Genomic DNA, 24,870 nt, shown 5'->3' on the forward strand with positions numbered 1-24,870 from the left:
TCTGACTCCGGGAGGAGAGCAGAGTCTAGGGCAGGTCTGGATACGGAGGAATATGTGTATTCGGCAGGGCTGTCTGGTGTCAGAGCCAAAAGCGCCTCAGAACGGTCTGGCCAAGCCCAGACCAGTCCCCACACTGAGAAGAGGGGTATGAGGTCTGGAGAAGGGAAAAGTCCTCTTTCCAAGCCAGCGCTGGCTGAGCAGTTACTGACTGATGACCCCACCCGGCCTGGGGCTCTGGCCCCTCTGCCTACGTTTATACATGGGAATCCTCACTCTGCCTGCCCCTCCCTGTCCAGCAGAAGCCTGGAAGCCTCAACATACCCCAGGTCCTTCTGGGGAAGCTCCCCTTGTTGAGCCCACTGTTGTAACGACAGCCCCCACGTGGTCCTCCGTCAGCCTGGGCACAGAAAAGATCGCCACTGACAAACAGGGGATGAGCCCTGACACGGACTTTTTATTGGATGACCGGGTCCTGGGTTGGCTGGTAGGTCACAGAACATCCGTATCCCGAGGCACGCATTTCTGCTGAGGCGGTCCCAGTGGCCGGCCACCTGGGAGGAGGCCAGGCTCACAGTGGACGAAGCCACCCCAGAGTGGTGGGTTCTGCCTGTGACCCCCACTCAGCGCTCCCCGCACCGGGCTCCTGCCAGCAACACCCTCTCTTCCTTTGTCACATGGGGGCGGGGCGCAGTGGAGGGGAGGGGGCCAGGGTGGGACGGGCCCAGAGGAGAGAACAGGGAGGGGAAAGAGCCCGAGGCAGCCCCTCACCCAGCACTGCGCCTTCCTTTGGGGGCCCTCCTGCAGTCAGACAGGTGCAGACCCCAGGGCAGGGTGGGGGCGTCCACCTGTGTTTGAGGGATGGGGCTGTGAAGGCCTGGCGGTGAGAGGGAAGAGGGTGGCATGTGCTGGGGGTCCCCGGGGGAGAGCACCCTCAGGACAAGGTAAGGCGGGGAGAGGGGGCCCCCAGAGCCACCTGTTTCTTCTCACTCTGGCACACGTGGGGGGAGCCGATGGCCTTTTCACAAGGGTGCGTGAGATGCAGGACAGATTGAGGGCTCCCACTTGCCTGTGGGTCCTGGCACAGGGCAGTGGGTGCTACAGACAGAGACTCTAACACCAGCCCTGGTCGGTGGGGGGACTTCCTCAGGGTTGGCTGTTGGTCCTGATCAGGAAGGGCCTGGGGTCCTAGCCCCAAGCCCCACTTTCCAATCCTCTTGTCAAGCAGCACAACCCCAGGGACGACAATGGTTGCATTTCCTTAAAAACCTGTGTTTCCTTAAAAACTAACTCTGAATGTGAAGAATGTATCAAAAAAGGCATTCTTTCCTCCATTAAACATCACTCATTCACAGAGGATTTCCTGAGTGCCGCAGCATGCCCTGAGACCTATGCTGGGGCATGGGCCTCGGGGAGAAGTCTAAGGCACTGACTGGTTCTGCAGGGCCCATGGCTCCTGCTTCTGGGAAGGGGGCTCCCACGGGCGGAAGGCAAGCCAGCAAGTCCAGGCTCCAAGGATGTGGGGAGGCCTGACAGACAAATTCCGCCAGACAGAGGGAGCCTACAAGAGCAGCCCGAGAGCAGCCAGCCCAGGCCTGCCGTGAAAGGGAGGGGCAACTGGGCTGCAGGTGGACCCGGAGGACATGGGGCCCACTCTGCTCGAAGCCTCGATGGTGGACACTGGTCCAATGGCCAGAGGCCCAAGAAGGCCGTGGTCTGGCCAGGCCTGCCCTAGGAAAGGAAGGGGGAGGAGACGGAGAGCTTTGTCAGGCCATCCACATCCCGGGGTCAGGGCAGGGCCGGGCCTGACGTCTCCCTTGAGCTTTGGCACACGGGAAGGAAGGCACCCTGCTTAGCGCATTGGTAAGCAGAGGTGGCTCAGGGCCAGCCATCCCAGCCAGGCCCTTCCAGGCCCCGACTCAGCATTGCTCTCCTGGGGACCTTCCCAGGGCCTGCAGGCCTCCGGGGGCTGTGCTGACCAGAAACTGCAGGTGCCTTGGCGTGCAGACTTCTACCCCAACCCCACGTTGGCCAGGGCACCCCCCTCCTGTGCTATGGCTGCCAGACTCAGTGGGCACGAGTGGGCAGAAAAGTTTCCCTGCCCTGAGCGGAGCCTCCCTGCCCTCCACCACAGTCCCATGACATCCTGGGGGTTTGGGCTCCTGGTGAACAAACCTCTCCACATGTCGCCCCCTCCCATCCACGCGGCTGAGACAACCAAGGCTCCAGTTCCTCTGGTGACCTTGCTCTCTGCATTGTGCAGGGTTCTATGACCCCAGAGGCCCTGAGAACAAGGAAGAAGGCAGTACAGGGGTCCTCTGACCTGGGCTTCCACCCTCCCTCCCTTGAGAATAGGTTAGTTCCGGCCCTGCAGGGCAAAGCCTGCCCCTCACCAGGCGCCCCTCCATGGGAGAGGGTCTGCTGGCCCAGGAACAGCCTGGGAGCTGGGGGGTGGTCAGAAGAGGCTGGGGGCAGCCTGGCCAGGCGCGTCGTGGTCCCGGATGTACTGCAAGATGTCCATCTCATCCATGGCTTGGATCTGCTGCTGCTGCTTCCGCTGCTGTGTGGCCGCAGCCTCAGGTGGACCCGCTCTGGGGGGCATGGCTGGCTTCCTGGGCAGCCCTGGCTTGGCGGCCACTGGAGGCTTGGGCTTGGGCCGGGGCTTGGGCTGGGGTTTGGGCTCAGCCCCCAGGTTCAGAATCTGGTCCAAGTCCTCTTCAACTCTATAGAAGCAGAGGGAGAAGTCCTTGGGCAGAGCCTGTTGCAATACGAACAAGGTTCCCCAGCCACTGCAGGGCCCTGCAGGGCACTGTCCCCACCCCCTCCTGCCACATACCCACCCCGCCAGCCTGGCCCTCCTGCCTGCCCCATCCCTGGGGAGGAACGGAACGGCAGGCCTCTCCTTCCATGCAGCCCCGCAGCCTGGAATAAGGAGAGCTGGCCCCTCAGCATCCTCTGCAGAATGGCTTCTCAGGGGACCCCCACCCTAGACGAGCCAGCTTCCTCAGGTGACTTTTCCTTCAGCCCCTCAAGAAGTTAACAGCTGCCACATTCGGAGCTCCTGCTCTGGGCCAAGGAGCTTGTTTCATCCCCTGACAACCCCTGGGGACGTTCAGCCCCATCTTGGCCCGGCAGAAGTGGATGCTCAAGTCCCAGGAAGCTGAGCCACCCGCCTGAGGTGACAGCATGTGATGGGCCCCAAGTTGGAACCAGGAGGGCTGACGTCAGGAGCTGAGCTCTCATCCAGACCCAAGTTCAGCCAGAGAAAGAATGAATGAGGGGCTCTGAGCAGTGGTGGGGTGGGGTCTGCGTGCCCACGGTGTCGCCTAGTGGGTCACCTGTGCACTGGACAGGCCCCCCCCCAACCCCAAAGCGGGGGGGAGCTGGCCACACCCTGGACCGGACAGCCCATTGGTGAGTGGGACTGAAGGTCAAGGCAGGGTGACAGTCACACGGGACCAGCCCAAGTCCTGAATGGCAGGAAAGAAAGTCACCCTGCTCTGCACTCTGTCCAAGGGAACGCCTGCTGTCAGTGCTACCACATATCACAGCCATCTCCCACCCATTAATTCATCTAGTAATTAAAGACCCTGATGCTGGGAAAGATTGCAGGCAAAAGGAGAAGAGGGCAGCAGTGGATGATATGGTTCCGTTCAGTTCAGTCACTCAGTCGTGTCCGACTCTTTGCAACCCCGTGAATCACAGCACGCCAGGCCTTCCTGTCCATCACCAACTCCCAGAGTTCACTCAGAGTCACGTCCATCGAGTCAGTGATGCCATCCAGCCATCTCATCCTCTGTTGTCCCCTTTTCCTCCTGCCCCCAATCCCTCCCAGCATCAGGGTCTTTTCCAATGAGTCAATTCTTCGCATGAGGTGGCCAAAGTATTGGAGTTTCAGCTTTAGCATCAGTAATTCCAATGAACACCCAGGGCTGATCTCCTTTAGGATGGACTGGTTGGATCTCTTTGCAGTCCAAGGGACTCTCAAGAGTCTTCTCCAACACCACAGTTCAAAAGCATCAATTCTTCGGCACTCAGCTTTCTTCACAGTCCAACTCTCACATCCATACATGACCACTGGAAAAACCATAGCCTTGACCAGACAGACCTTTGTTGGCAAAGTAATGTCTCTGCTTTTTAATATGCTGTCTAGGTTGGTCATAACTTTTCTGATGGTTAGATAGCATCAATAGCATCAATGGTTAGATGACTCAATGGACAGGAATCTGAGCCAACTCTGGGAGATGGTGAAGGACGGGGAGCCGGCCATGCTGCAGTCCACAAGGGCGGCAAAGAATCAAATACGACTCAGCAACTAAATAACAACAATCACGAGACGCTGTCTGGTAGCAGATATTAGCCCCATTTTGCAGATGTGAAAACTAGGGGCACAGAAAGACGAAGGGCCCGGCCGGGGCCCACGGCCAGCTGGGGACGAGGGAGGGAGGGCACAGGCCCTGGAGGCAGAAGACCAGGGGGCCTCACACAGGCCACATGGCCTCTCCAAGCTTTGGTTCCCATCTGCCAAATGAGAACAAGCAGCACCACCCCCACGGGGCTGTCATTCCACGTGCAAGACACACAGTCCAGCAGGCAGAGTGCAGTTCCCTTCCTCATCCTGCCACTCCCCTGCCTGGCCTCTCATCTCCCCATCTGTGAACCGCATCCAGCTCTGACACCGGCTGGGCTGAGTAAAGGCAGGAACAGAGGGGCAGGGCCTCTGGTCAGAACAACTCCTGGCTACACAGGGCCTGGCAGAGGCCTGCACGAGGGTGGAGGTGCCCTTCCTGGGAGGGGCTGCCTGCCAGGTACCAGCTACTGAAGGAGCTGTCACCTGCCCACTTCCCGGGTCAACCTCCCGTGATGGGTCACAGACCCACCAGGAGAGTACAGAGCTTCCTATGGAGGGCAGAGAAGTGAGCAAAAAGGGGTCCCTCAGACCCAGAGTGACCAGCCCACGCCAGGCCTTGAAGGAGTACTTCCAGGCAATCCCTGAAGGCATTACTGGGAGACAGGCTGCTCCTGGTGAGCTCAGCTCAGCTGTCCCGGCTCCCTCCAAGTGCCTGCCCTTCCTCAAGCTCCCCTGGACAGGTGTTGGCTCATCCTGCATCCTCCACTGGAGGCTGGGTGCCCAGGAAAAGCTCTGAGGGGCTGAACTACCTTCAAACAGGGAAACAGAGTGGCAGCTAAAAGCTTGCATCAGAATTCAGGATTTATACTGCTTGGCATAGCAGTCATGCTCTATAGCTACCCAGAAGCTGGATTTGCTGAGTTGGCAGGTGGGGCAGCTGCACTGGGGATCCAGGTGGCCACCCAGCACCCCTCACCAAGCACCCCATTTCCAACTGGGCTCCCTGAAAGTGAAAGTGTTAATTGCTCAGTCGTGTCCAACTCTTTGTGACCCCATGGACCATAACCCACCAGGCTCCTCTGTCCATGGGATTTTCCAGGCAAGAATACCGGAGTGGGTTGCCATTTCCTTCTCCAAGGGATCTTCCCGACCCAAGGATCGAACCCAGGTCTCCCTCACTGCAGGCAGTTTCTTTACCACTGAGCCACCAGGGAAGCCTGGGTTCCCTGAGTCATGGCTAGAAACAGCTCCCACTGATGCAAGGTTCAGCTCCCCTCTCTTTCAGGCCCTGAAGGCGTGAAGCCAACCACTGAGGGGCTGGAGAGAGGTCTGAAGACCCCTGGCCCACTCCTCCTCCCCAGGTCCCTGCAGAGGAAAGAGCTCGACTGAAGACCAAAGCTGGGGCCCCATGGCAAGAAGGAATGGGGGAGTCTCAGACTCCAAACCCTGTTCAAATGCTCCCCTCGCCAATGCTTCTCGGGAAGGCTGATGCCAGCTGTGGAATGAACGGGTGAGGAAAGCATTGGAGGATGAAAGAATATGAGAAAGTTCATCATAAAGACACCTGATCACCACCTGGAGAGTCCCAGGACGCACACAAAGAAAAACAAAATATGGTTCCTGCTCTCAAGAGGGTAATTCCTTCTTCACCAGATGTCTGACGGAGTGAAGGCAGGGCCACAGGACTCACATTCTCTAAAGCAGTGACTCCCAGAGTGGCCTGGGGGATGTAGGAGGTGTTAGTCATGAGAGGGTCCCAGGGACCAACTGGAACGTGAAATGCCATGTGGTCTTCCCCTCGAGCCACGTGTGCCCACAAGTACAGGTGCAGAAAGTCCTGCTTAGTCCTGGTGTTGCCCCAGCCCTCTGGCCACAGAAAGCCTTTGAAGGTGATACCTGTCAACACCCCCAACCCAGTGTTCTACAGAATGCAGGTCTGAAAGTGTGTGTGTGTCTGTGTGCTGAGGTCTCACTGTGGTATGTCTGTGTGTATGTTTGTGCAGGCTGAGGTCGTACTGGGGTATGTGTGAGTGTGTGTGTGTGTGTGTGTGTGTGCACACTGAGGTCACGCTGGGATGTATGTGTGTCTGTGTATGCGTGTCTGTATGCTGAGGTGGCCCTGGGGTATGTGTCTGTGTGTGTGTTTTTACTGAGGTCACACTGGGATGTATGTGTAATGGATTTAATATTGATACAAACGAGGCCCAAAGGTCCCACTGGCTCCGCCCCTCTGGGACACGCTGCGTCCTCAGGACAGCAGAGGCTCCCGGGGCTGACCTTCCCTGGGCCTCAGAGTCACCCGAAATGCAGAACAACAGTCCCAGCTTCTTTCAGGGAGGACCGCTTCCAGGACTTCAGTGGTGAGGACGCAAGGATGACAGCGAACAGCTGCCAGGGGCCTCAGGGACGTGTAATGACAAGGAGCCGTCGCGGTGACTCAGGCCCGGCGGGCACTCAGGGGGGCTAACAGCCCATGGCTGCTAACGAGGGTGTGGATGACAGTCTCCCGGGACCTCAGGCCGGCGCCATGTAACTGTTCCTGGAAAGAGATGGCTCAGCGTCCTGTAATCGCCAGGCTCAGTCTGCATCCCGGGGACGTGGATGACGTGATGATGGGAGGCAGAGATACATGGTGCTGAGGGTGCTGAGAAGGCAGCCCCACGAGCCCAGGGAGAGCCTGCCGGGCCTGAGGTGGGAGGCAGTCTGCCAGCCTCTCCTCCGGGCACTCAGGGTTTGGGCAAGGTGGGAGGACTGGACTCAGGCAGGCTGACCCGGGTCCGCATCCTGTTACTTGGGACCTATGGCCTTAGGCCAGTTACCTCTCCCATCCTCCATTTTCTGTAAAAAGGAGATAATAGCACCTACATGGGGGGTGGGGGATGGGGGTGGGAAGAGGATGCTCTTATGAGGATTAAATAAGATAACGCGTAAAGAGCCTGGCAAACTTGTCTGAGGCACAGCATGTACCCTGTGGCAATCGGTCTTGCACATTTTGTCAATCAACCTCCCTGTAACAGATTAAGTCTCATTCTTCCTTCTGTAAGATCCCCCGGAGAAGGAAATGGCAACCCACTCCAGTATTTCTGCCTGGAGAATCCCATGGACAGAGGAGCCTGGCAGGCTACAGTCCATGGGGTCGAAAAGAGTTAGACATGACTGAGTGACTAACACTTTCCCCGCTGTAAAATCTGCTGATGGGCCCCTGCTGCTGTCCAGAACATTAGGACTTTGCTCCCTGCGGGTGAGCTGTATGCAACCACGAGTCATTTTTGTTTTCAAACCTATTTATGCCAGTTATACTTGCTCTTGGAATTACATAATTTAATTATTTTTTATATAAACTGCTTGCATAAATGAAGTTCTTTCTAGAACTTGCTGAGTGGCTAACACTCCCTTGACCCCTCCCTCCAGCCTTTCCACTGAATCCCCTTCACTGCCTCCCGATCAATCAGCTCTCATCCACAGGCTCCCACCTTAAAAAAAAAAAAGTTATTTATTTATTTTGCTGCACCAGGTCTTAGTTGCAGCATGTGAGATCTAGCTCTCTAACCAGGGAACAAACCTGGGTTCCTTGCATTGGGAGCTTGGAGTCTTAGCCACTGGGCCACCAGGGAAGTCCTGGGCTCCCACCTTTGATGGGTCAGGATTCCCTCCCTCAGAGCCCAAGGATGCTAAAGTGCTACCACCTGGGGAAGAGTCTGTGGTTCCGTGGTGCACACCCCGACCTGGGGAAGCGTCATTGGAGACAAGTGGTACCTGAACAGCTCCTTGGAGGCCTCCCTGTGGCCTTCATGGGGTGTGGCTCCTCCACTTTGGGGGGCAGCTGGCAGCAGTAAGGGGTCACCCAGGGGGACAGCTCCACCAAGGTCAGGATCGTCAAACAGCTTCAGGGCTGCAGAGAAGGGAGCGGCAGAGTGGTCAGAGGACGTGCTAGCCTGTGCTAGCCTGTCCTCGGCTGCCTGGGGGGTGCAGGGTGGAGACTATCTGGCCCAACCTCCTGGCCCAGCCGAGAGAAAGGAGTAAAGATGTCCCTTCAGTCTGCAAGGCAAAGTGTAGAAGAACCAGGCCCTTATGGGGGCCTGGCGCACCTGTGTGCCTAGCCCCGACCCCACCTCCCTGCACACTGGGCCAAAAGCCACGTGGAGGCACCTCCCTGGTTTCAAGTCTTCATGGCCTCCCCACTGCTTTGAGGAAGAACCTGACTCCTCAGCTCACTGCCCCCAGCTCCCCAAGCACCCCTCCATCTCTTAGCTCAGCCCCCAGGGCTTGGCCCCGTCTTCCTACAAGCATTCACTGAGTCCCAACCACCAGCTCTGGAAGTCGAGGTCTGCTCCCCATCCCCTCCCAGTCTCAATGCTCAACGCTGCCCTTTGTGACAAGCAACTGCAGCCTCTTTGCCTGGAATCGGCTTTGTCAGAAGCCGTGGCAAACTCTGCTGACCCCTTGGGATCCAGTTCCTCTATCCATCCTTTACCCGAGAAGCCCCTCAGCCTGGGGGTCCCCACAGGCACTGACATTCTGCTCGGACCTGTTACAGGCCCAGGCCACCCCATAATGGTCAGGAGATGTCCTGTCTATCCCACGAGAGACGCTGAGGCCGGGACTGCGTCTCCCTCTTCCAGGTGTTCTTGGGCCCCCGCACAGAGCCTGGCCCTCAGCGGGTACCTGGTACCAACTGAATTAATAGGTGACATCAATTCCCTGCCCTGGACGCAGACCTGGGAGCTGGGGGGACAGGTCAGACCCAGGGGTGAGTGCAGAGTGCCAGGCCTTCCCAGCTCCAGCTCCACACTGGACCCTCTCACGGGGTCTCTGCAGGGGATACGGAGCCTCCTGTTACAATCCAAGCCACGCCGAGCCCCAGCACCCCTCTCTATCTGGTGCCCACATCTGGCTGTGGGGGTAACAAAGATACTTTCACACGAGTCACAACCCACACTTTTCAAAGCAACAAAGAAAACTACCCTTTGCTCCTGAGGGATGACTAGCATAAACATACAGCCCCGGAATGTTCTGGGCTGTGGGGACACACGGTGCCAGACTAGATTTCTCCAGCAGAAAATTCCCACCAGCTGAGTCTGTATCGTGTCAAGACTGGCATCCTGCTCGTGTGTGGTGGGCCTGACGCCCGTCACAGAGGTTGGTGGCTCACCCGGGAGACACTGAGAGTGAAGGGACACCCTGGGGATCTACTTACGGTCCCTGGGGGGTGAGTCCTCTGCGTGGCTCCGGGGAGAGGGCTTCCTGCCTGGGCCGAAGAGCCCCTCATCAGGATCAACCTCCTCATCAAAGATGGTGAGCCGGGGCACGGCTTTTGGCTTCACGGCCACTTCGGGACGTTTCTTGGGCTTCTTGGAGCTGGAGAATCACAGACAGAACTCGAGGTAGGGCCCTCTCACGAGAGCCCTGCCAGCCGAGGGGCACCCTGGTCAGACCCACACAGGCGCGGGGCAGGCTGGTGCTTGTGTCAAGAAGGACCTTGCCAAGAACCTGACAATGAGAGGCTGAGACGCTGCTGAGGAAGCAGCACAGCCCTGTGCCCAGGGAACGGCCGCGGTGGAGATGCATGCAGAGATCAGGTGGGCGTCTGCACCGCACAACCGGCTGCAGACAACTCCCAGCCCAGAAGGGCCAGCAGGACGGGTCACAGCTCAAAGGACATGGCCTCCTTGCAGGGCGCCCAACCTCGGCACTCCCTGGGGCCAAACTCAGAGTCACTGCACAGACGCTCGGACACAGGGCTGAGTACACAGGAGGCTACCAACCTTAGGGCCTGGGCCCAGGGGAGAACAGAAGGCAGCCTTGGTCAGTGCTCCGTTTTTCCCGCAAAAATCCACCTCTTTGGTGGAACCTCCATCATTCTAGAAAACATTTCAGTCCCACTGAGCAACACTCCCCCCACCTCCTTCAGGAAACCCCTCTGGCTCCTCAGAACCCCAATCGGCTCTGCACCCCTCAGGTCCCTTTATGTCTCATTCATCAGCTGGCCAAGGTCCTGCTCTGGGCTGGACACTGCTGCGGGAAACCAGGAGGGGGCTCGAGGGAAGTTTCTAGGCCCTAGGAGGGCTTTACTTCCTGCTTGGGTGGACACGTCAACCTTCAGGGACCCAAAAGCTGCAGACCTATACACGTCACTGGAAGTTATTCCGCCAGTAAATAAACAAACTCAGTTTTATTTTAACAAGATGATCCAGTCCCTGTTGGTGATGCCTAAATTAGCCATTTTAAGGTTCCTGCAAAGAACAGAAATAAGCTTTTAACTGGAAGTGGGGTTTCCGTGGGCCAATCTGCCTGCAGGGCAGTTCCCCTGGACCGAGGTCACCGTCTGAGCTCATGCTGGTGATAACTATGCGGTTGAACTGCGCTGATAGCACCGTAAACAAGGGCACAGATTAACCAGCAGCAGATAAAAATAGCAGCGGGGTGGCCCTGGGTGCTGGAATGCAGGGCGTTCAGAGGCGGTCATTCCCATGGTCTGGATTTAGATGTCTGGGAGAATTTGGGGGTCCTGGCGGAGACGGGGAGAAGCTGGGAAAGCTGGAGTGTACCTGCTTGAGGCCGCAGGACCCACACACCTCCACACTCAGGGCCGAGACCCCAGTGGGAAGGTCTCTGTGGGTAGATGAAGAAACAGTGGTTCAGAGAAGCTGGGTATCTGCTCAAGGCCACACAGCACGTAGGGCCAGAGACTCATCAGCTGTACCCAGTCCCTGCTCTTTCTTCATCCCGGGCACAAGGCAGACAGGCTCCAGCCCCAGGCCACGCCTCTGCAACGAGGCCAGCCGCCGGCCCTGTCCGTGATGCTAGGCAAGGTGAAAGGGGCCTGGGCTCCTCCAGAAACCTCATCTCCACTTCCTCACTCACTCACCTTAAGGAGTCGGGGTACCCTACTCTTCCTGGGATGCTTTCCCCTTCTGTTTTACAGACACGGCAGAGCCAGGGCAGCACGAGTGACCCCTGAGAAGTGGGCACCAGGGAGGCCCTGGCCTTCAGGGCAGGACAGCCGGAGACGGTCACAGCCAGCCGAGACACACTGTGTCAGAACCCCAGTGGCAGGCCCTGGGCACTGCTTGTGTCCCTGTGGGCTCTAGTGACCAGCTGTATTCAGGAGCCACTGGACCAGGCTTTGCCCCATTGCTGACCCTCAATTACCCATTGCCACCGCCCTTTTTTTGGCCCTGCTCCTGGATTCAGCAGGGGCTGCAGCAGTAAAGTGCGGAGATCCCCTAGCATCCCCCCAGCCAGGGTGCAGCCCCCAAGGAGGCAGGGTCGGGCCTGGCCACTCCACAGCCACCATCCGCAGATCCATCTCACTCTGAACCACCAGCTCTGAGACCTCACGTTCGCAGCCTCCCCAGCAGACGGGCACCCGGGGCCAGGGCTGGGAGCTTCCCTCTGACCAGAAACCAGAGGGAGCACAGAGAGGCAGGAGGGTCTGCAGAACAAAGGAAGAGAGTAAACAGGCATGATTGATTATCACGGGAGAAGCTGCGCGGAGACGGCGATGACTTCCCTTCCTGCACCTACTTCTGGTTCGGAGAGCACAAATGAGGCCTGGCTTTCCCGCTATGTAAGTTTTCCTCTCAAATTGTTCTTGTTTTTCTCCCTGGAGACATTTTTTAATCTTCTGTTGTCTTGAATTGAAATAAGGCGACTCTAATGGCACATGGGGCTGCTCTGTCAGGCACCATCTGAGCCCCACCCGGTTCCACCCGGGCCGTCCCGGAGGAGACAAAGAACAAGAGATACGGAGCTCTGACGGGTGAAAGCCCCGGGGTCCTGTCCTGGCTGGCCCCAGATTCAGTACCTAGGCGCTCAGCAGTGTGCCTGGTACAGAGGAGATGCTCTGTAAATATTAGGGGAAGGGACGCATGAATGGAGGGGTGGTGGAAGGATGGACAGATGGACAAACAGATAGGTGGATGGACAAGGTGACAGTACACCTCTAATTCAGACTTATTTCTACCTCGTCCCCCAGGGAGGCGGGGAATGGGAGGGAGGAGAGAGGGGATGCCAGCAGACAGAGACCCTCTGTTCCGTGGCTCCTCCTCTCACGCACCCCAGCTGGTCTCTCCAGCAGCCCCTTGCCCTTCTGTAGGGAGCTCATCCTTTCACTCCGAGTGCCTTCTGTGGCCCAGTGGTCAGCAAGTGCCTCCCAAGGGCAAGAACCTGTGCTGGGTGATGAGACCTGGCACTGTCCTTGGAAGCTCAGAGCCGAGCAGTCACAGACATATACCTGTCATCACCACATGGGGCAAGTGAACAGCCGGAGCCCAGAGGAAGGAGTCAACCCAGCCCGAGGGCTTCTGAGAGGAGGTGGCAGAGGGGTGAGCTGAGGTCTCAGGGGCTAAGGGCAGAAGACTGACACAGGCAGAGAGGCCCTCAATCTGGGAGAGGTTGCGGCAGGTATGACTCAGGCACGATCGGGTCCCCCGTGGAAGCTCTGCTCCTGGTCTAGGGAGAAATGATCAGGCCCCAAACGGGGCAGACAAAAGCAGGGAGAATGTCAGCAGGCAAACTCCCAGTAAACTCGGACAGCCGAAGTGACCCAAGGGTAGAAGGGACAAGTGAGGATGGTGCTCAATTCCGATTCAATGATACGATGGGCATTTCACATAAGGTGTCACTCCGACTTCAAGCCTGTTCCTGCCCCTCGCTCACAGGCCGTGTGAGCATAGACTGAGGCTGCACACATGGGCCACGCTCCTGGCATGCCCTCCATTCCCCTCTCAGCTCCACCTGTGTCCACCCTTATGTCCACAGGACATACTACCCAGCTCTACTGAGCCAGTCACTGGCCATAAAGGGTTTCCCCCACCGCCCTCTCTCTCCTCTAAAGAAGGCGGGTAGATCAGATCTGTTATCAGGGATGGGGCAACTGAGCATCAAACAGAGGGGTCCGCAGTGGACAGAATTGCAGCTCCTGACCCTGGGAGGGTTGTGGGAGGTGGTGGTGGTGGTTGGGGGCAGTCCCTGGATGGGTACAGGCACGTGGAAGTGTGCTCCTGCAGGACACATGTGTGCACACGGACAGATGTCAGCTTTCCTGCCGTGTGTGCCTGATCGAAGACAGATGTCCCGGTCAGGCTGCATCCTGAGCTTGAATGAGAGGCGGCAGGTGCCGCGGTTGACAGCTCTGACGGGCCGAGGAGCAGCCCTGCTCCACGGGGCTCAGGCGACCCTGTGACAGTGATTGACACCACTGCGTCCTCCCCTCTGGCCGCCCAGGGGGCATGTGTCACTGTTCCCGGGCACACCTGCCCCCGTGGTAGACCCCTGGGGGGAACCAAGAGCCCCAGGACCCGTGGGTATTGAGCGACAGAGGCACCTCTTAAGACTTCACGGAAGATGGCGGGTACTTCTAAGCAAAGGCTCACACACAACATAACTGTTAACTTTCAAAGTCAGGGTGATGCTAAACCACACACAGAAATCGACCTCTTTTCCAAGCATGTAACTTTCCTGCTTCAAAATAAGGCACTTTTCATCTTAAATTTAGTTTTTGGGTTTTTTTCAATTAGAGAAAATTCTCAGCGTGCTGATAAATGAACCTGTGAAGTTCATTCCAGGACAATGTTATCCTTAGCAGCACTGGGCAACGGGCTTCCACGGTGATTGGATCACAAGAGTTGTGAAAATCCTGGAGGAAAGGCATTGATGCTGTGAACCCACGTGGGCCTCGCTGGGACAGGGGGGTTCAGGGACACAGTGGACAGAGGGATGGGCAAGAGCCCTGTGAAAACACTGAGGTGGGAAGGGCTTGGCACTTCCAAGTGCCCAACAGCTGGATGGCAGGTACATGGAGGGAGGAGGGGGAGGGTCTGAGGGGAAGTCAGGGCCAGGAGAGGGGAGGGGGACTCTGATCGTTCCTGAGAGAGGACCCCTGGGAAGGGATTCAGAACCTGTGTGTGACCCCGGGTTGGTCATTTCACTCTCTGAATGTTTCCTTATCTGTCTGGAGGGAATAAGGAATGCTCCAGAAACTGCAAAGTGGACCCCGGATGCCATCTTGCATCTTGCCATCTTGCATCCGAGGTCCACTTGCCATCTTGCATAGACCCCGGAGGCCAATGATCACAGGAGGACGTCTAGCTCACACTGTGTTTCAACCCAGCAGACTTCACCCTGGGCCTGAAGAAGCTGGCTGGACCACGTGGCTACCCTGGACACCCATCATTTGCTGTTCTCCCAGAGTCACCCTCTCAGCAGCCCCAGCCTGCCTCTCCAGGACCCCAGAGACCTCTCTCTCTTCTCACTCGTGGGGGATGCCATTTCTCTCTCTCTGCACAGGGGTCAAACGCTGCCCCTCACCTGGCCCAGCAGCAGCACCACCAAGAAACCAGGGCGCCCTGGCTCTGCCACCCTGTTGCTTGAAAGCACAGCACCCCTTGCTGGTCACCCCCACAATGGCCCTAAGAGACTGAATCCAGATACAAAACAGAACTCAGCCCCCAACCTGCAGCAACTGGCCCAGGAAGCCTCACTCCAACCTCCACAGCGAGTGACCCCAGTGGTCGAGTGATTAATAGCTGCCGTCTTCTCTAGTCTTTCCTAGGGCTTCCCTGGTGGCTCAGACGATAAAGCGTCTCCCTGCAATGCAGGAGACACGGGTTCGATCCCTGGATCAGGAAGGTCCCCTGGAGAAGGAAATGGCAACCCACTCCAGTATTCTTGCCTAGAAAATTCCATGGACTGAGGAGCCTGGTAGGCTACAGACCATGGGGGTCACAAAGAGTGGGACACGACTGAGAGACTTCACTTTCTTTCTTTCTTTTCCTAGTCTTTACCCTGCTTCTCGCTTTCTAGGCCCACGACAAAGCCAAATATGCTCACCTGACCAATCGCACAGGACACCCAACTTCCGGTTAGGCCTCTGGTTTCCCCATGTCCACAGCCTCCAATAGGGCAGACTCGAGTCTTCCCGTTTGCCCCCAGTCATCTCTCCCACTCCCTGCCTGTCTATAAGTCTCTGTAAAAGGGCGGCTGAACTCCTCCCTTGCTATGGCCCACCATGAATAAATGGCCTTTGCTGATTCTCATATGGGTGGTCTTTGTTTATTCAAACACCCCCCACAACACTCCAGATGCTGGTATGACTAGTGGATGCTGGCAGTCCCTGCAGTGGAGAATAGCCACCCCCACATCATCCACCATGGAGAAGAAATGGACCGGGTGAAGTCGGCACCCAGCACAGGTGGGGGCTCAGTAGGCGGTGACAGGGTAAGTCCAGGCCAATAGGCAGGAGGCCGAGGCTCCTGCCTGGATGGTGCCCCAGATTGTGTAATTTTGGGAAGGTTCCTCTATTGCAACCACAAAGATGCTGGAAATCAATCCTGTATATACACTGGAAGGACTGATGCTGAAGCTGAAGCTCCAGTACTGTGGCCACCTGATGTGAAGAGCCAACTCACTGGAAAAGAAGACCCTGGTGCTGGGAAAGATTGAAGGCAGAAGAAGAGGGGGACAGAGGATGAGATGGTTGGGTGGCATCACTGATTCAATGGATATCAACTTGGGAAAACTCTGGGAGATGGTGAAGGACAGGGAGGCCTGGAGTGCTGCAGTCCATGGGGTCACAAAGAGTGGGACAGGACTTGGCGACTCAACAAAGATAAGGAGGTGAAGGCCTTTGTGAGCACAACTCCCAGGGCTGATATTTACATAACAACAGGAAGTGGAAAAGCTCCCTTTTTCATTTTAATTGTTTAAACACCCAAAGGCTTCTGGCTTCTTCAGAGCAAAGGAAACTTGAAGTAGTGATAATATCATACAAAGGAAATTTCCTGTATTTCATCCCATTTTATCTTTATAGCCACTAGGCCTGGACTTCACCTCTAATTTACCAAGAGAGAAACTGGAGGCTCTGGAAAGTCCAGCAACCCGCCCAGTGTCCACAGGCTGCTCACTGACAGAGCTGGAACTTGAACCTAGGACGGTCAGCCTCCAACCCTGCTCTAGACTGACCGTACACTCTAGGTTTTCCAGCTTCTGAAGTGGCTTTCAAACCACACTCAGGGGCCCTGGCCTCCTGCAAAACTGCCCACGGCCACCAGAGAGGTGGGCCGAGGCTGAGGGGACAGAGATCCAGAGCCCGCAACTCCTGTCCCAACCCGGGCCAATGCTACTCCCTGTGTTTTTTTATCCATCAGGGTTCTGTATGCAATTTCTCTTGCACCAAAGCGTCTGCTACTCAATGAAAGCAGTGGAAGGCGCCGTTACCTGTGTTGTCCCTGACAGCATTCATTCAGGCCAGACTCTGCACTGCTGCGGATGGAGAAACACAGCTGGTGCAGCACGCCTGGGCGGGGGTGGAGGGTGCTGTGGTCACCCCAACGGCAGCTGTTGCTGCAATCACTGTGATGGCTCTAGGGTGAGCCGAGGGTGCTCACCGTGCTGCCTGCACCCTCACTGTTTGGTCCCAGGACAGATCAAGGGTAAGTGCTGTCTGTGGAGGTATAGTGTGACGCCACCAGCCCTGGGCCACAGCCCCAGCAGCGATCAGGAAGAACGGACCTCTAGCAGGTGACCAGAGAGGAAAACCGGGGGCTCAGAGTAACAGGAAGGCCTCCCTGAGCCTGCCTCCTGGAAGCCTCTGAAGGCAGCAGAGCCTGGCGGCTGGTGGGGCTGCTCTCTGCTGCATGCCCTCCTGCTTCTCCAAGACTTTTGTTAGGCTCAGTTCTGGGGGCCCCTCAGACATGATTTTGCCTGCAGAGCACGTCAGGAACTTGTGAAAACACAGGTTCTGGGGCTCCACCTAGGTTCCAGGGGGGCCTGTGAATCTGCATTTCTAACCAGCTCCAGGGTGGTGGAGAATTCCCAGCTGGGCTCTGCTACCCTAGGCAGGGCTGGAATACTACAGGGCCCTAAGCCCAAGGGTGACAAATGCACTATTTAGAAAGAGGCCTCCAAGGAGAAGTGGCCATGCTCCTGTCCTTAGGGGCTGTCTCACTTCTAAATCTTGGAAATAGTATTAATAGTTAGGTGAGGCGATAGGTGTCAGCTGACCTTAGCATGGTGATCATTTTGCATTGTAGGTGTATCAACATTGTATCCCTTAACCTTACACAATGCCATAGGGCAACTTCATCTCAATAAAGCTGGTGTTGTTGGTCATTCAGTCATGTCTGACTCTTGCAACCCTTTGGACTGTAGCCCATCAGGCTCCTCTGTCCACGGAAATCTCCAGGCAAGAATACTAGAATGGGTTGCCATTTCTCTTTTTGAGGGGATCTTCTTGATCCAGGGATTGAACCCAGGTCTCCTGCACTGCAGGCAGATTCTTTACCATCTGAGCCACCAGGGAAGCCCCTAATAAAGTTGGGGCGGGAGAAGGTAGTTGGATGAATAAACCTTGGTTAATAGATCTGGAGGTACCTGGCAATGTGCCAGAAGCTTTCAAAACCACACAATCATCCCAGAGCAGAAACTTCATCCAAATATAGGAAGCAAGACATTTTTATGCTAAAACGCATATGGTCATTTTATGAAAGATAAAACAACATTTGGATAAATAATTAGGACAAAACACACGATTCACATCCCAAAGAAATGTCCAGCCTCACCACTCGAGGCCATGGCCCAGGGCCTGGGTGCTTGCTCCCCATCTTCTGAGCGGACAAGTCTGGACAGCAGGAAGCCCAGTCTCACAGGACAGCGTGTTCATGCAGGAACCAGCCTGTCCTTCGGGAAGCTGAGGGTCCTCAGGGACCTGGAGCATGGAGGGGGGCTCCCTGAGCACTGGGGGAAGTGGAGGAGGCAGCGGGTCTTGCAGATGGTAGGCTCTGCAAAAGCAGAGAGGACATCCCAACACAGGGGAAATTAAGTCCCTAAAGACCCCTTCACTGGAGAGGCACAACCAAGACCCCCCCACAGAAGCTTTTGGGACCTTGCTCTGGGGCAGGCAGCTGGGGGAAAAGCTCAACAGAATAAACACTCCACACACAAACAAGTTCATCACTGCCTGTAACTGCAAAAACCTACAGAAAACACCACAATGTCCCCAATGCCATTTACAGCGTATCAGTCTGATGCACTAGCATCAAGTTAGGAAGGTAGAAGCCTATTTATTGATACGGAAAGACCTAGCTGAAAAAGAAAGCAAATTATGGAATGGTGCATATTAACACAATCGCATTTTGTTAATACAACACGAGGTTCGTGACATTGTACAGGAGGCAGGGAGCAAGACCATCCCCAAGAAAAAGAAATGCAAAAAGGCAAAATGGCTGTCCGAGGAGGCCTTACAAATAGCTGTGAAAAGAAGAGAAGTGAAAAGCAAAGGAGAAAAGGAAAGATATACCCATTTGAATGGAGAGTTCCAAAGAATAGCAAGGAGAGATAGGAAAGCCTTCCTCAGTGATCAGTTCAAAGAAACAGAGGAAAACAACAGAATGGGAAAGACTAGAGATCTCTTCAAGAAAATTAGAGATACCAAGGGAACGTTTCATGCAAGGATGGGCTCAATAAAGGACGGAAATGGTACGGACCTAACAGAAGCAGAAGATATTAAGAAGAGGTGCCAAGAATACACAGAAGAACTATACAAAAAAGATCTTCACAACCCAGATAATCACGAAGGTGTGATCACTCACACTCACCTAGAGCCGGACATCCTGGAATATGAAGTCAAGTGGGCCTTAGAAAGCATCACTACGAACAAAGCTAGTGGAGGTAATGGAATTCCAGTTGAGCTATTTCAAATCCTAAAAGATGATGCTGTGAAAGTGCTGCACTCAATATGCCAGCACATTTGGAAAACTCAGCAGTGCCCACAGGACTGGAAAAGGTCAGTTTTCATTCCAATCCCTAAGAAAGGCAATGCCAAAGAATGCTCAAACTACTGCACAATTGCACTCATCTCACACGCTAGTAAAGTAATGCTCAAAATTCTCCAAGCCAGGCTTCAGCAATATGTGAACTGTGAACTTCCTGATGTTCAAGCTGGGTTTAGAAAAGGCAGAGGAACCAGAGATCAAGTTGCCAACATCCGCTGGATCATTGAAAAAGCAAAAGAATTCCAGAAAAACATCTATTTCTGCTTTATTGACTATGCCAAAGCCTTTGACTGTGTGGATCACAATCAACTGTAGAAAATTCTGAAAGAGATGGGAATACCAGACCACCTGACCTGCCTCTTGAGAAACCTGTATACAGGTCAGGAAGCAACAGTTAGAACTGGACATGGAACAACAGACTGGTTCAAAATAGGAAAAGGAGTACGTCAAGGCTGTATATTGTCACCCTGCTTATTTAACTTATATGCAGAGTACATCATGAGAAACACTGGGCTGGAGGAAGCACAAGCTGGAATTAGGATTGCCGGGAGATATTAGTAACCACAGATATGCAGATGACACCACCCTTATGGCAGAAAGTGAAGAAGAACTAAAGAGCCTCTTTATGAAAGTGAAAGAGGAGAGTGAAAAAGTTGGCTTAAAGCTCAACATTCAGAAAACTAAGATTATGGCATCCGGTTCCATCACTGCATGACAAATAGATGGGGAAACAGTGGAAACAGTGGCTGACTTTATTTTTCTAGGCTCCAAAATCACTGCGGATGGTGATTGTAGCCATGAAATTAAAAGACGCTTGCTCCTTGGAAGAAAAGTTATGACCAACTTAGACAGCATATTAGAAAACAGAGACATTACTTTGCCAACAAATGTCCGTCTAGTCAAGGCTATGGTTTTTCCAGTAGTCATGTATGGATGTGGGAGCTGGACTGTGAAGAAAGCTTAGTGCCGAAGAATTGATGCTTTTGAACTGTGGTGTTGGAGAAGACTCTTGAGAGTCCCTTGGACTGCAAGGAGATCCAATCAGTCCATCCTAAAGGAGATTAGTCCTGGGTGTTCATTGGTGGGACTGATACTGAAGCTGAAACTCCAATACTTTGGCCACCTGATATGGAGCTGTTTCATTTGAAAAGACTGATACTGGGAAAGATTGAGCACCGGAGGAGAAGGGGACGACAGAGGATGAGATGGCTGGATGGCATCACCAACTCGATGGACCTGAGTTTGGGTAAACTCTGGGAGTTGGTGATGGACAGGGAGGCCTGGCGTGCTGCGGTTCATGGGGTCGCAGAGAGTCAGACACGACTGAGTGACTGAACTGAACAGAACTGAACTGAACCAGAAGCATATACCTTCATGAAAAAGGGGCTTTTAAATGTGCTTTTAATTTTTCTACGCTAATTGTATATTATTTGAGTTACAGTTATCCTAGCAGAGTATTTCTAGCCTAAGGCAGAACTATTATGGGAGAACTTCACCTTTCTTAGAACTGTGAAATCTCTAAAACAGAAAGTTAAATATGAAAACTGTGTTCCACATGGAAAGCGATGGTGAGGACATTAAGTGAAAAAGCAGAGTATAAAAGGCATGTGTGCTATGTTTGCAGTTATGTGGATCAGCCTGGGACAGGGATGCAAAAAAAAAAAAAATCTGCAAACAGGAGAGTGGCTGGGTGGTGAGGGTTTTTTTTCTATCTTAAGGCACTTTCTAATGGTGTAGTAACGCCTCTTTCCCTAATCAAAACCAGGTTTAACAGACAAAGGAAAACCAGGCTTTGTGCCATGGCTCGCACCCTCCCAGCAGCCCTGCAGTGGAGCAACAGCGCCCCACAGTGGCCATGGCAGGAAGGGCCGACACCTGTGGCCTGGAAACGGAGCGCCAGAGCCTGGCCCAGATGGGCGCTCAGGGTTGGGGTGGCTGGGAAAGCAGAGATGCTGCATCCACATAGGAACTGAGAGCACAGGATGGAGAAATGAGCACGCAGAGCATATCACTCCTGCAAAGACCAGTGTTCCTCACCGCAGGGTGGGGTGGGCTGCACTGCACCAAGAGGGTTAACAGGCCCACCTGGGGGTCCCAGGAGAGGCCGAGAGGAAACCTGACTTCAAGGCAGGGCTCTGGCCAAGCGCCCTCTCAGCTCTGTCCTCTATGTTGCCATCTGTGAAAGAGGGGGATAATCCTAGGGCCCTGCTGGAAGACTGGATCAAGAGCCAAGGCAGGGAGGTGGCATCAAGTCCTAACTCTGCCATTTGGGGCTGGATGAATGTGAATGAATCACCAGACCCCAAACATCAGCTTCTTCATACACAGAATGGGCCTGATGCCAGGGCCAGCTTCCTAGGGCACCATTTCCCAAGCCAGATCCACAACAGATCCAGAAAGCAATGTGGTGAGTCACGACCTTTTAAAAAAAGAATAGAAAATATCTATCCATGTAAAGGCTAATCAATTCCTGGTATTTAATACATTCTCCAAAAAAATGTTAGTTGTTATTATTCCCAATGGAGGCAATAGCACTGACTATTGTCACATTGGTTAAGAAAAGACTGACAGAAGGTCAAAAGCCTCCAGGATTTCTTTCAGGTGCTCAGCTCTCCTCGGATTCAGGAAGGAGGCCCCTGAGTGCAGAGCTGGGGATGGCACTGGGGGTCGAAGTGGGGGTCCCTGGACAGTCAGTACCTTGCCCGACAATCGCTACTGAAGTAAAAGCAGGAAATTAAAGGCAGCCCTTGCCAACCCCAAAGAGCATTTTCCTACCCAAAAAAGGAGCAGCTTTGCTAAGCACGTCCTTCAGCCAAAGGCTGGCACAAATCACGCAAGCCAACCTCAGTCTGACGGCGAGTAATACGCAGTTACTCAGAACAACAGACAGGATGAGTTCAAACAAATACAGCGCAATATGGCCCTCGGGCTGCGCAAGGCTGATAATGAACTTTTCCCAACATGATCTCACTGTCGCTCCCACAGGGACACTGACCTCCTCCCTGGTCAAGGCCAGCATGGGGGGCTGGGAGGAGCCTGACTCCTGGGCACCAAGGGCTGCAGGGCTTCCGGCTCTTGTCTCCCATCTCCCTGAGCACCTGGATCTTTCTCAAGCCTGGCTCCTTGGCCCCTCTAGGCCAGCCTCATGGTGACCCTGTGACCACATGTCCCCATGTACCCACCCTCACCATCACACAGGAGAGGAAGCCCTGCGGGCAGTGGGCAGAGCTCTCTGGACTGCACTTTTCACGCTGTTCAAGTTGAACTTGCCTCTGCCTCATCTCTCTTCGGCTCTAATTTCTTTCTGGAACAGGACTGGCCAGATGGGCAGAGACAACGTCACCCTGGGTCTTCAGTCCAGCTCTGCGGAGGTGGAGAGGCAGAAAGACGTGGCCGTGACATCTAAGCCACTTACCCTACATGAGAGCCCCGAGAGACCAGTTGCCATCACTACCCTGTGCTTCCGCTGCAGAAAACTGGAGGAGAGGGATAAACTGCCAGGCCTCCAGCCCAGGCAGTTGGCTCCGAGGTCCCGGACAGGATTCCGAGCTCCATTTGTATCCCAGCACCATTGTTCGCCCTCCCTCTGACCGCGGGCAAGGCATCTGGCCCCTGAAGACGTCAGTCTCTTTAACATGTCAAGTGACGTGACAACGCCTGTTTGCGGGGCAGGCTGTCAATGAGATCCGGGAGACAAAGGCCACGGTACATCACCTGGGGCATAGTAGGTGCTCAAAACCAACAGTTCCCAGCTTGCTTCTTGCTCCTTTGGGCCAAGAAGTGAGGGTCCTCGGGGGGCGGGGGTGGTGATGGTGCTGAGTCTGTCTGGCTCCCCATCTCCTTCTGGTTGGGAGGTCCTGCCCACTGCTTCAGCTGGTGCCCGCTGGAGGGGCCTGGGAAGCTGATGTCTTGCTCTCTGGTCTCATCTAGCCTGCAGCCCCTCCCCCAGCTCAGGGGGCTCACCATGGAGACTCACGGGCCGCTCACTGATTAGCTGAAGGCAGTCAGAGGGCCAGGAAAGGAGATGGAACAGGAGGGTGCCAGAATCAGGACACCAAGGGGCCTTCAAGACCACAGCTAGCTGTCTCTTCTTCCACAGAGGGAACCACAGTCTACACAGAGTTACTCTACCTCCTTCCATCACTGTTAGCACCTTAGGGGTCATCAGTCCCCTCCAGCCTTACCTGGAGGCAGGGCCAAGGTAAACAGCCCCACCTTCAGGGCAGCGGGACCCCGGCCACGCGAAGCAAGTCACAGGCTCCATGATGAACTGGACAGAGAACCCAGGCCTCCTGGGCCGGGTTCAGGATGCCTGGGCTGCTGAAGTGTCAGGGTTGGGGTGGCAGCCTGCCAGGCCTCAGTGCAGAATGCTGGGGGGCCACCCTGTGACCAGGGAGGGGCAGGCAATACCTGGCCCAGCCCCGAAGACCCAGGAGATGTTGAGGATGAACAGAGAGCTGGTCCCCCTGAGTACCGGGCCCCCTCAGGGTGATATTCTAGGGAGACGGGTTTTCTCTGACTCCCAGGAGAGAGGGAGGAGCCTGGAGCAAGCCAGATGGGGGGCACCCCACCCAGAAGGGGAGACGTACCGCATGATGCCCAGAGGGTCCAGGGCCTCCTCCTCCTCCTCCTCTGAGGATTTCCCTGCATCCCCGTCCTGGTGGCCCAGCATGGGGAGACCCTCATCTTCCACTCGGTCCTGCTGCTGGAAGAAGTCCAAAGCATCCTCGTCCCCTGCTTGGCTGTCTGTGTCCAGGACCGAGACATCCCTGCCGCTGAGATCCGTGGCCCCGGGGGACCTGGTGCCTGTGGAGGGAGACGGAGATGGTGCCCGGCACCTCCCAGCACGCAAGCTCCTGCACCAGCACCCGGAGCTGGAGGCCTCCTGCCGCGTCCTGGGACTAGGATGGCAGGTCTGTGTGGGTGAGTGTAGAGAGGGAGGTCAGCAAAGCGTGGGGTGCAGCAGTTACAAGCCGGAGCCTCAGAAGAGAGACAGCAGTTCCTCAACCTCTGCAGCCCGGTGTCTGTCGGGACTACAGACTACAGTCCACGGGCTGATGGGAGACCAGACAGTGTCTGGGGTCCTCACAGAACAGCTCTGGAAATGACGTGCATGTGGTGGGGCACATCGGGGAGCTCTGCCTAGCCAACCACTGATGAGACCTGCTCCAAGGGTCTAGACTATGAACTCCATGAGGCACAGTGAGCAGGTGGAAGATTCCAGGACAAACTGGGACGGCGTCACCACAAACTGGCTTACGTAAGCGCTTCTCAAAGTGTGGTCCACTGGCGGGTGTCCACAATGAGGCAACTACAGAAAGCGGGAGCAAGATCCAGAAACTTCCATAGCACCTTGGGATGCTTGTCTGCGACAGATCGGGAATAAAAATAGTTAGCCCTTCCCCCACCGATGGTTTGAGAAGCATGGGTTTAGAATGCTTGTTTAACTCTATCCAGTTACTGAACAGTGTATTTTTGAAAGCAGTGAACTTCTAAGATATATCACCCTGTGGGTAAAGAACCCATCACCATGCCACAGAGTGCCCGACACAGGATGTAACGTGTACACTGATATGACATGTGGAACTAAGTGGTATTGACTATGTTGTATTACGTTATGCTTTGTTATTTTATTAAGACAAATGTAAAGTCCCTTGCAAAATCTCATGAACCTTCCATTTCATGGGGTAAGCATCACACAAAGAACATTTTTACAGGTACGCTCAGTTGCTCAGTCGCATCCAACTC

General features: G+C 55.0%; 1 protein-coding gene across 5 annotated transcripts in view; it reads right to left on the bottom strand.

The window, feature by feature from the left end:
* Positions 1 to 434: 434 nt before the first annotated feature.
* The window catches only part of HS1BP3 (HCLS1 binding protein 3), a 36,628-nt gene continuing 12,192 nt past the window's right edge, over positions 435 to 24,870 (bottom strand). Inside the window, exons 4-7 of one of the 5 annotated variants that reach the window (XM_086325684.1) lie at positions 23,712 to 23,928; positions 9,546 to 9,706; positions 8,105 to 8,240; positions 435 to 2,720 (exon numbers count right to left, since the gene is read on the bottom strand). In XM_086325684.1, coding sequence (XP_086181810.1) covers positions 2,453 to 2,720; positions 8,105 to 8,240; positions 9,546 to 9,706; positions 23,712 to 23,928 — 782 coding nt within the window. In that variant the 3' untranslated portion in view covers positions 435 to 2,452. Of the gene's footprint in view, positions 2,721 to 8,104; positions 8,241 to 9,545; positions 9,707 to 13,788; positions 13,989 to 17,801; positions 18,130 to 21,567; positions 22,486 to 23,711; positions 23,929 to 24,870 lie in introns of those variants that run through there. The other 4 variants (XM_086325687.1, XM_086325688.1, XM_086325685.1 and 1 more) reach the window with 4 other exon arrangements.

Source organism: Bos grunniens, chromosome 11 (assembly GCF_055505025.1).
Source record: "Bos grunniens cultivar Pamir isolate PY7600 chromosome 11, Bosgru_T2T1.0, whole genome shotgun sequence".
Classification (NCBI taxonomy): Eukaryota; Metazoa; Chordata; class Mammalia; order Artiodactyla; family Bovidae; genus Bos; species Bos grunniens.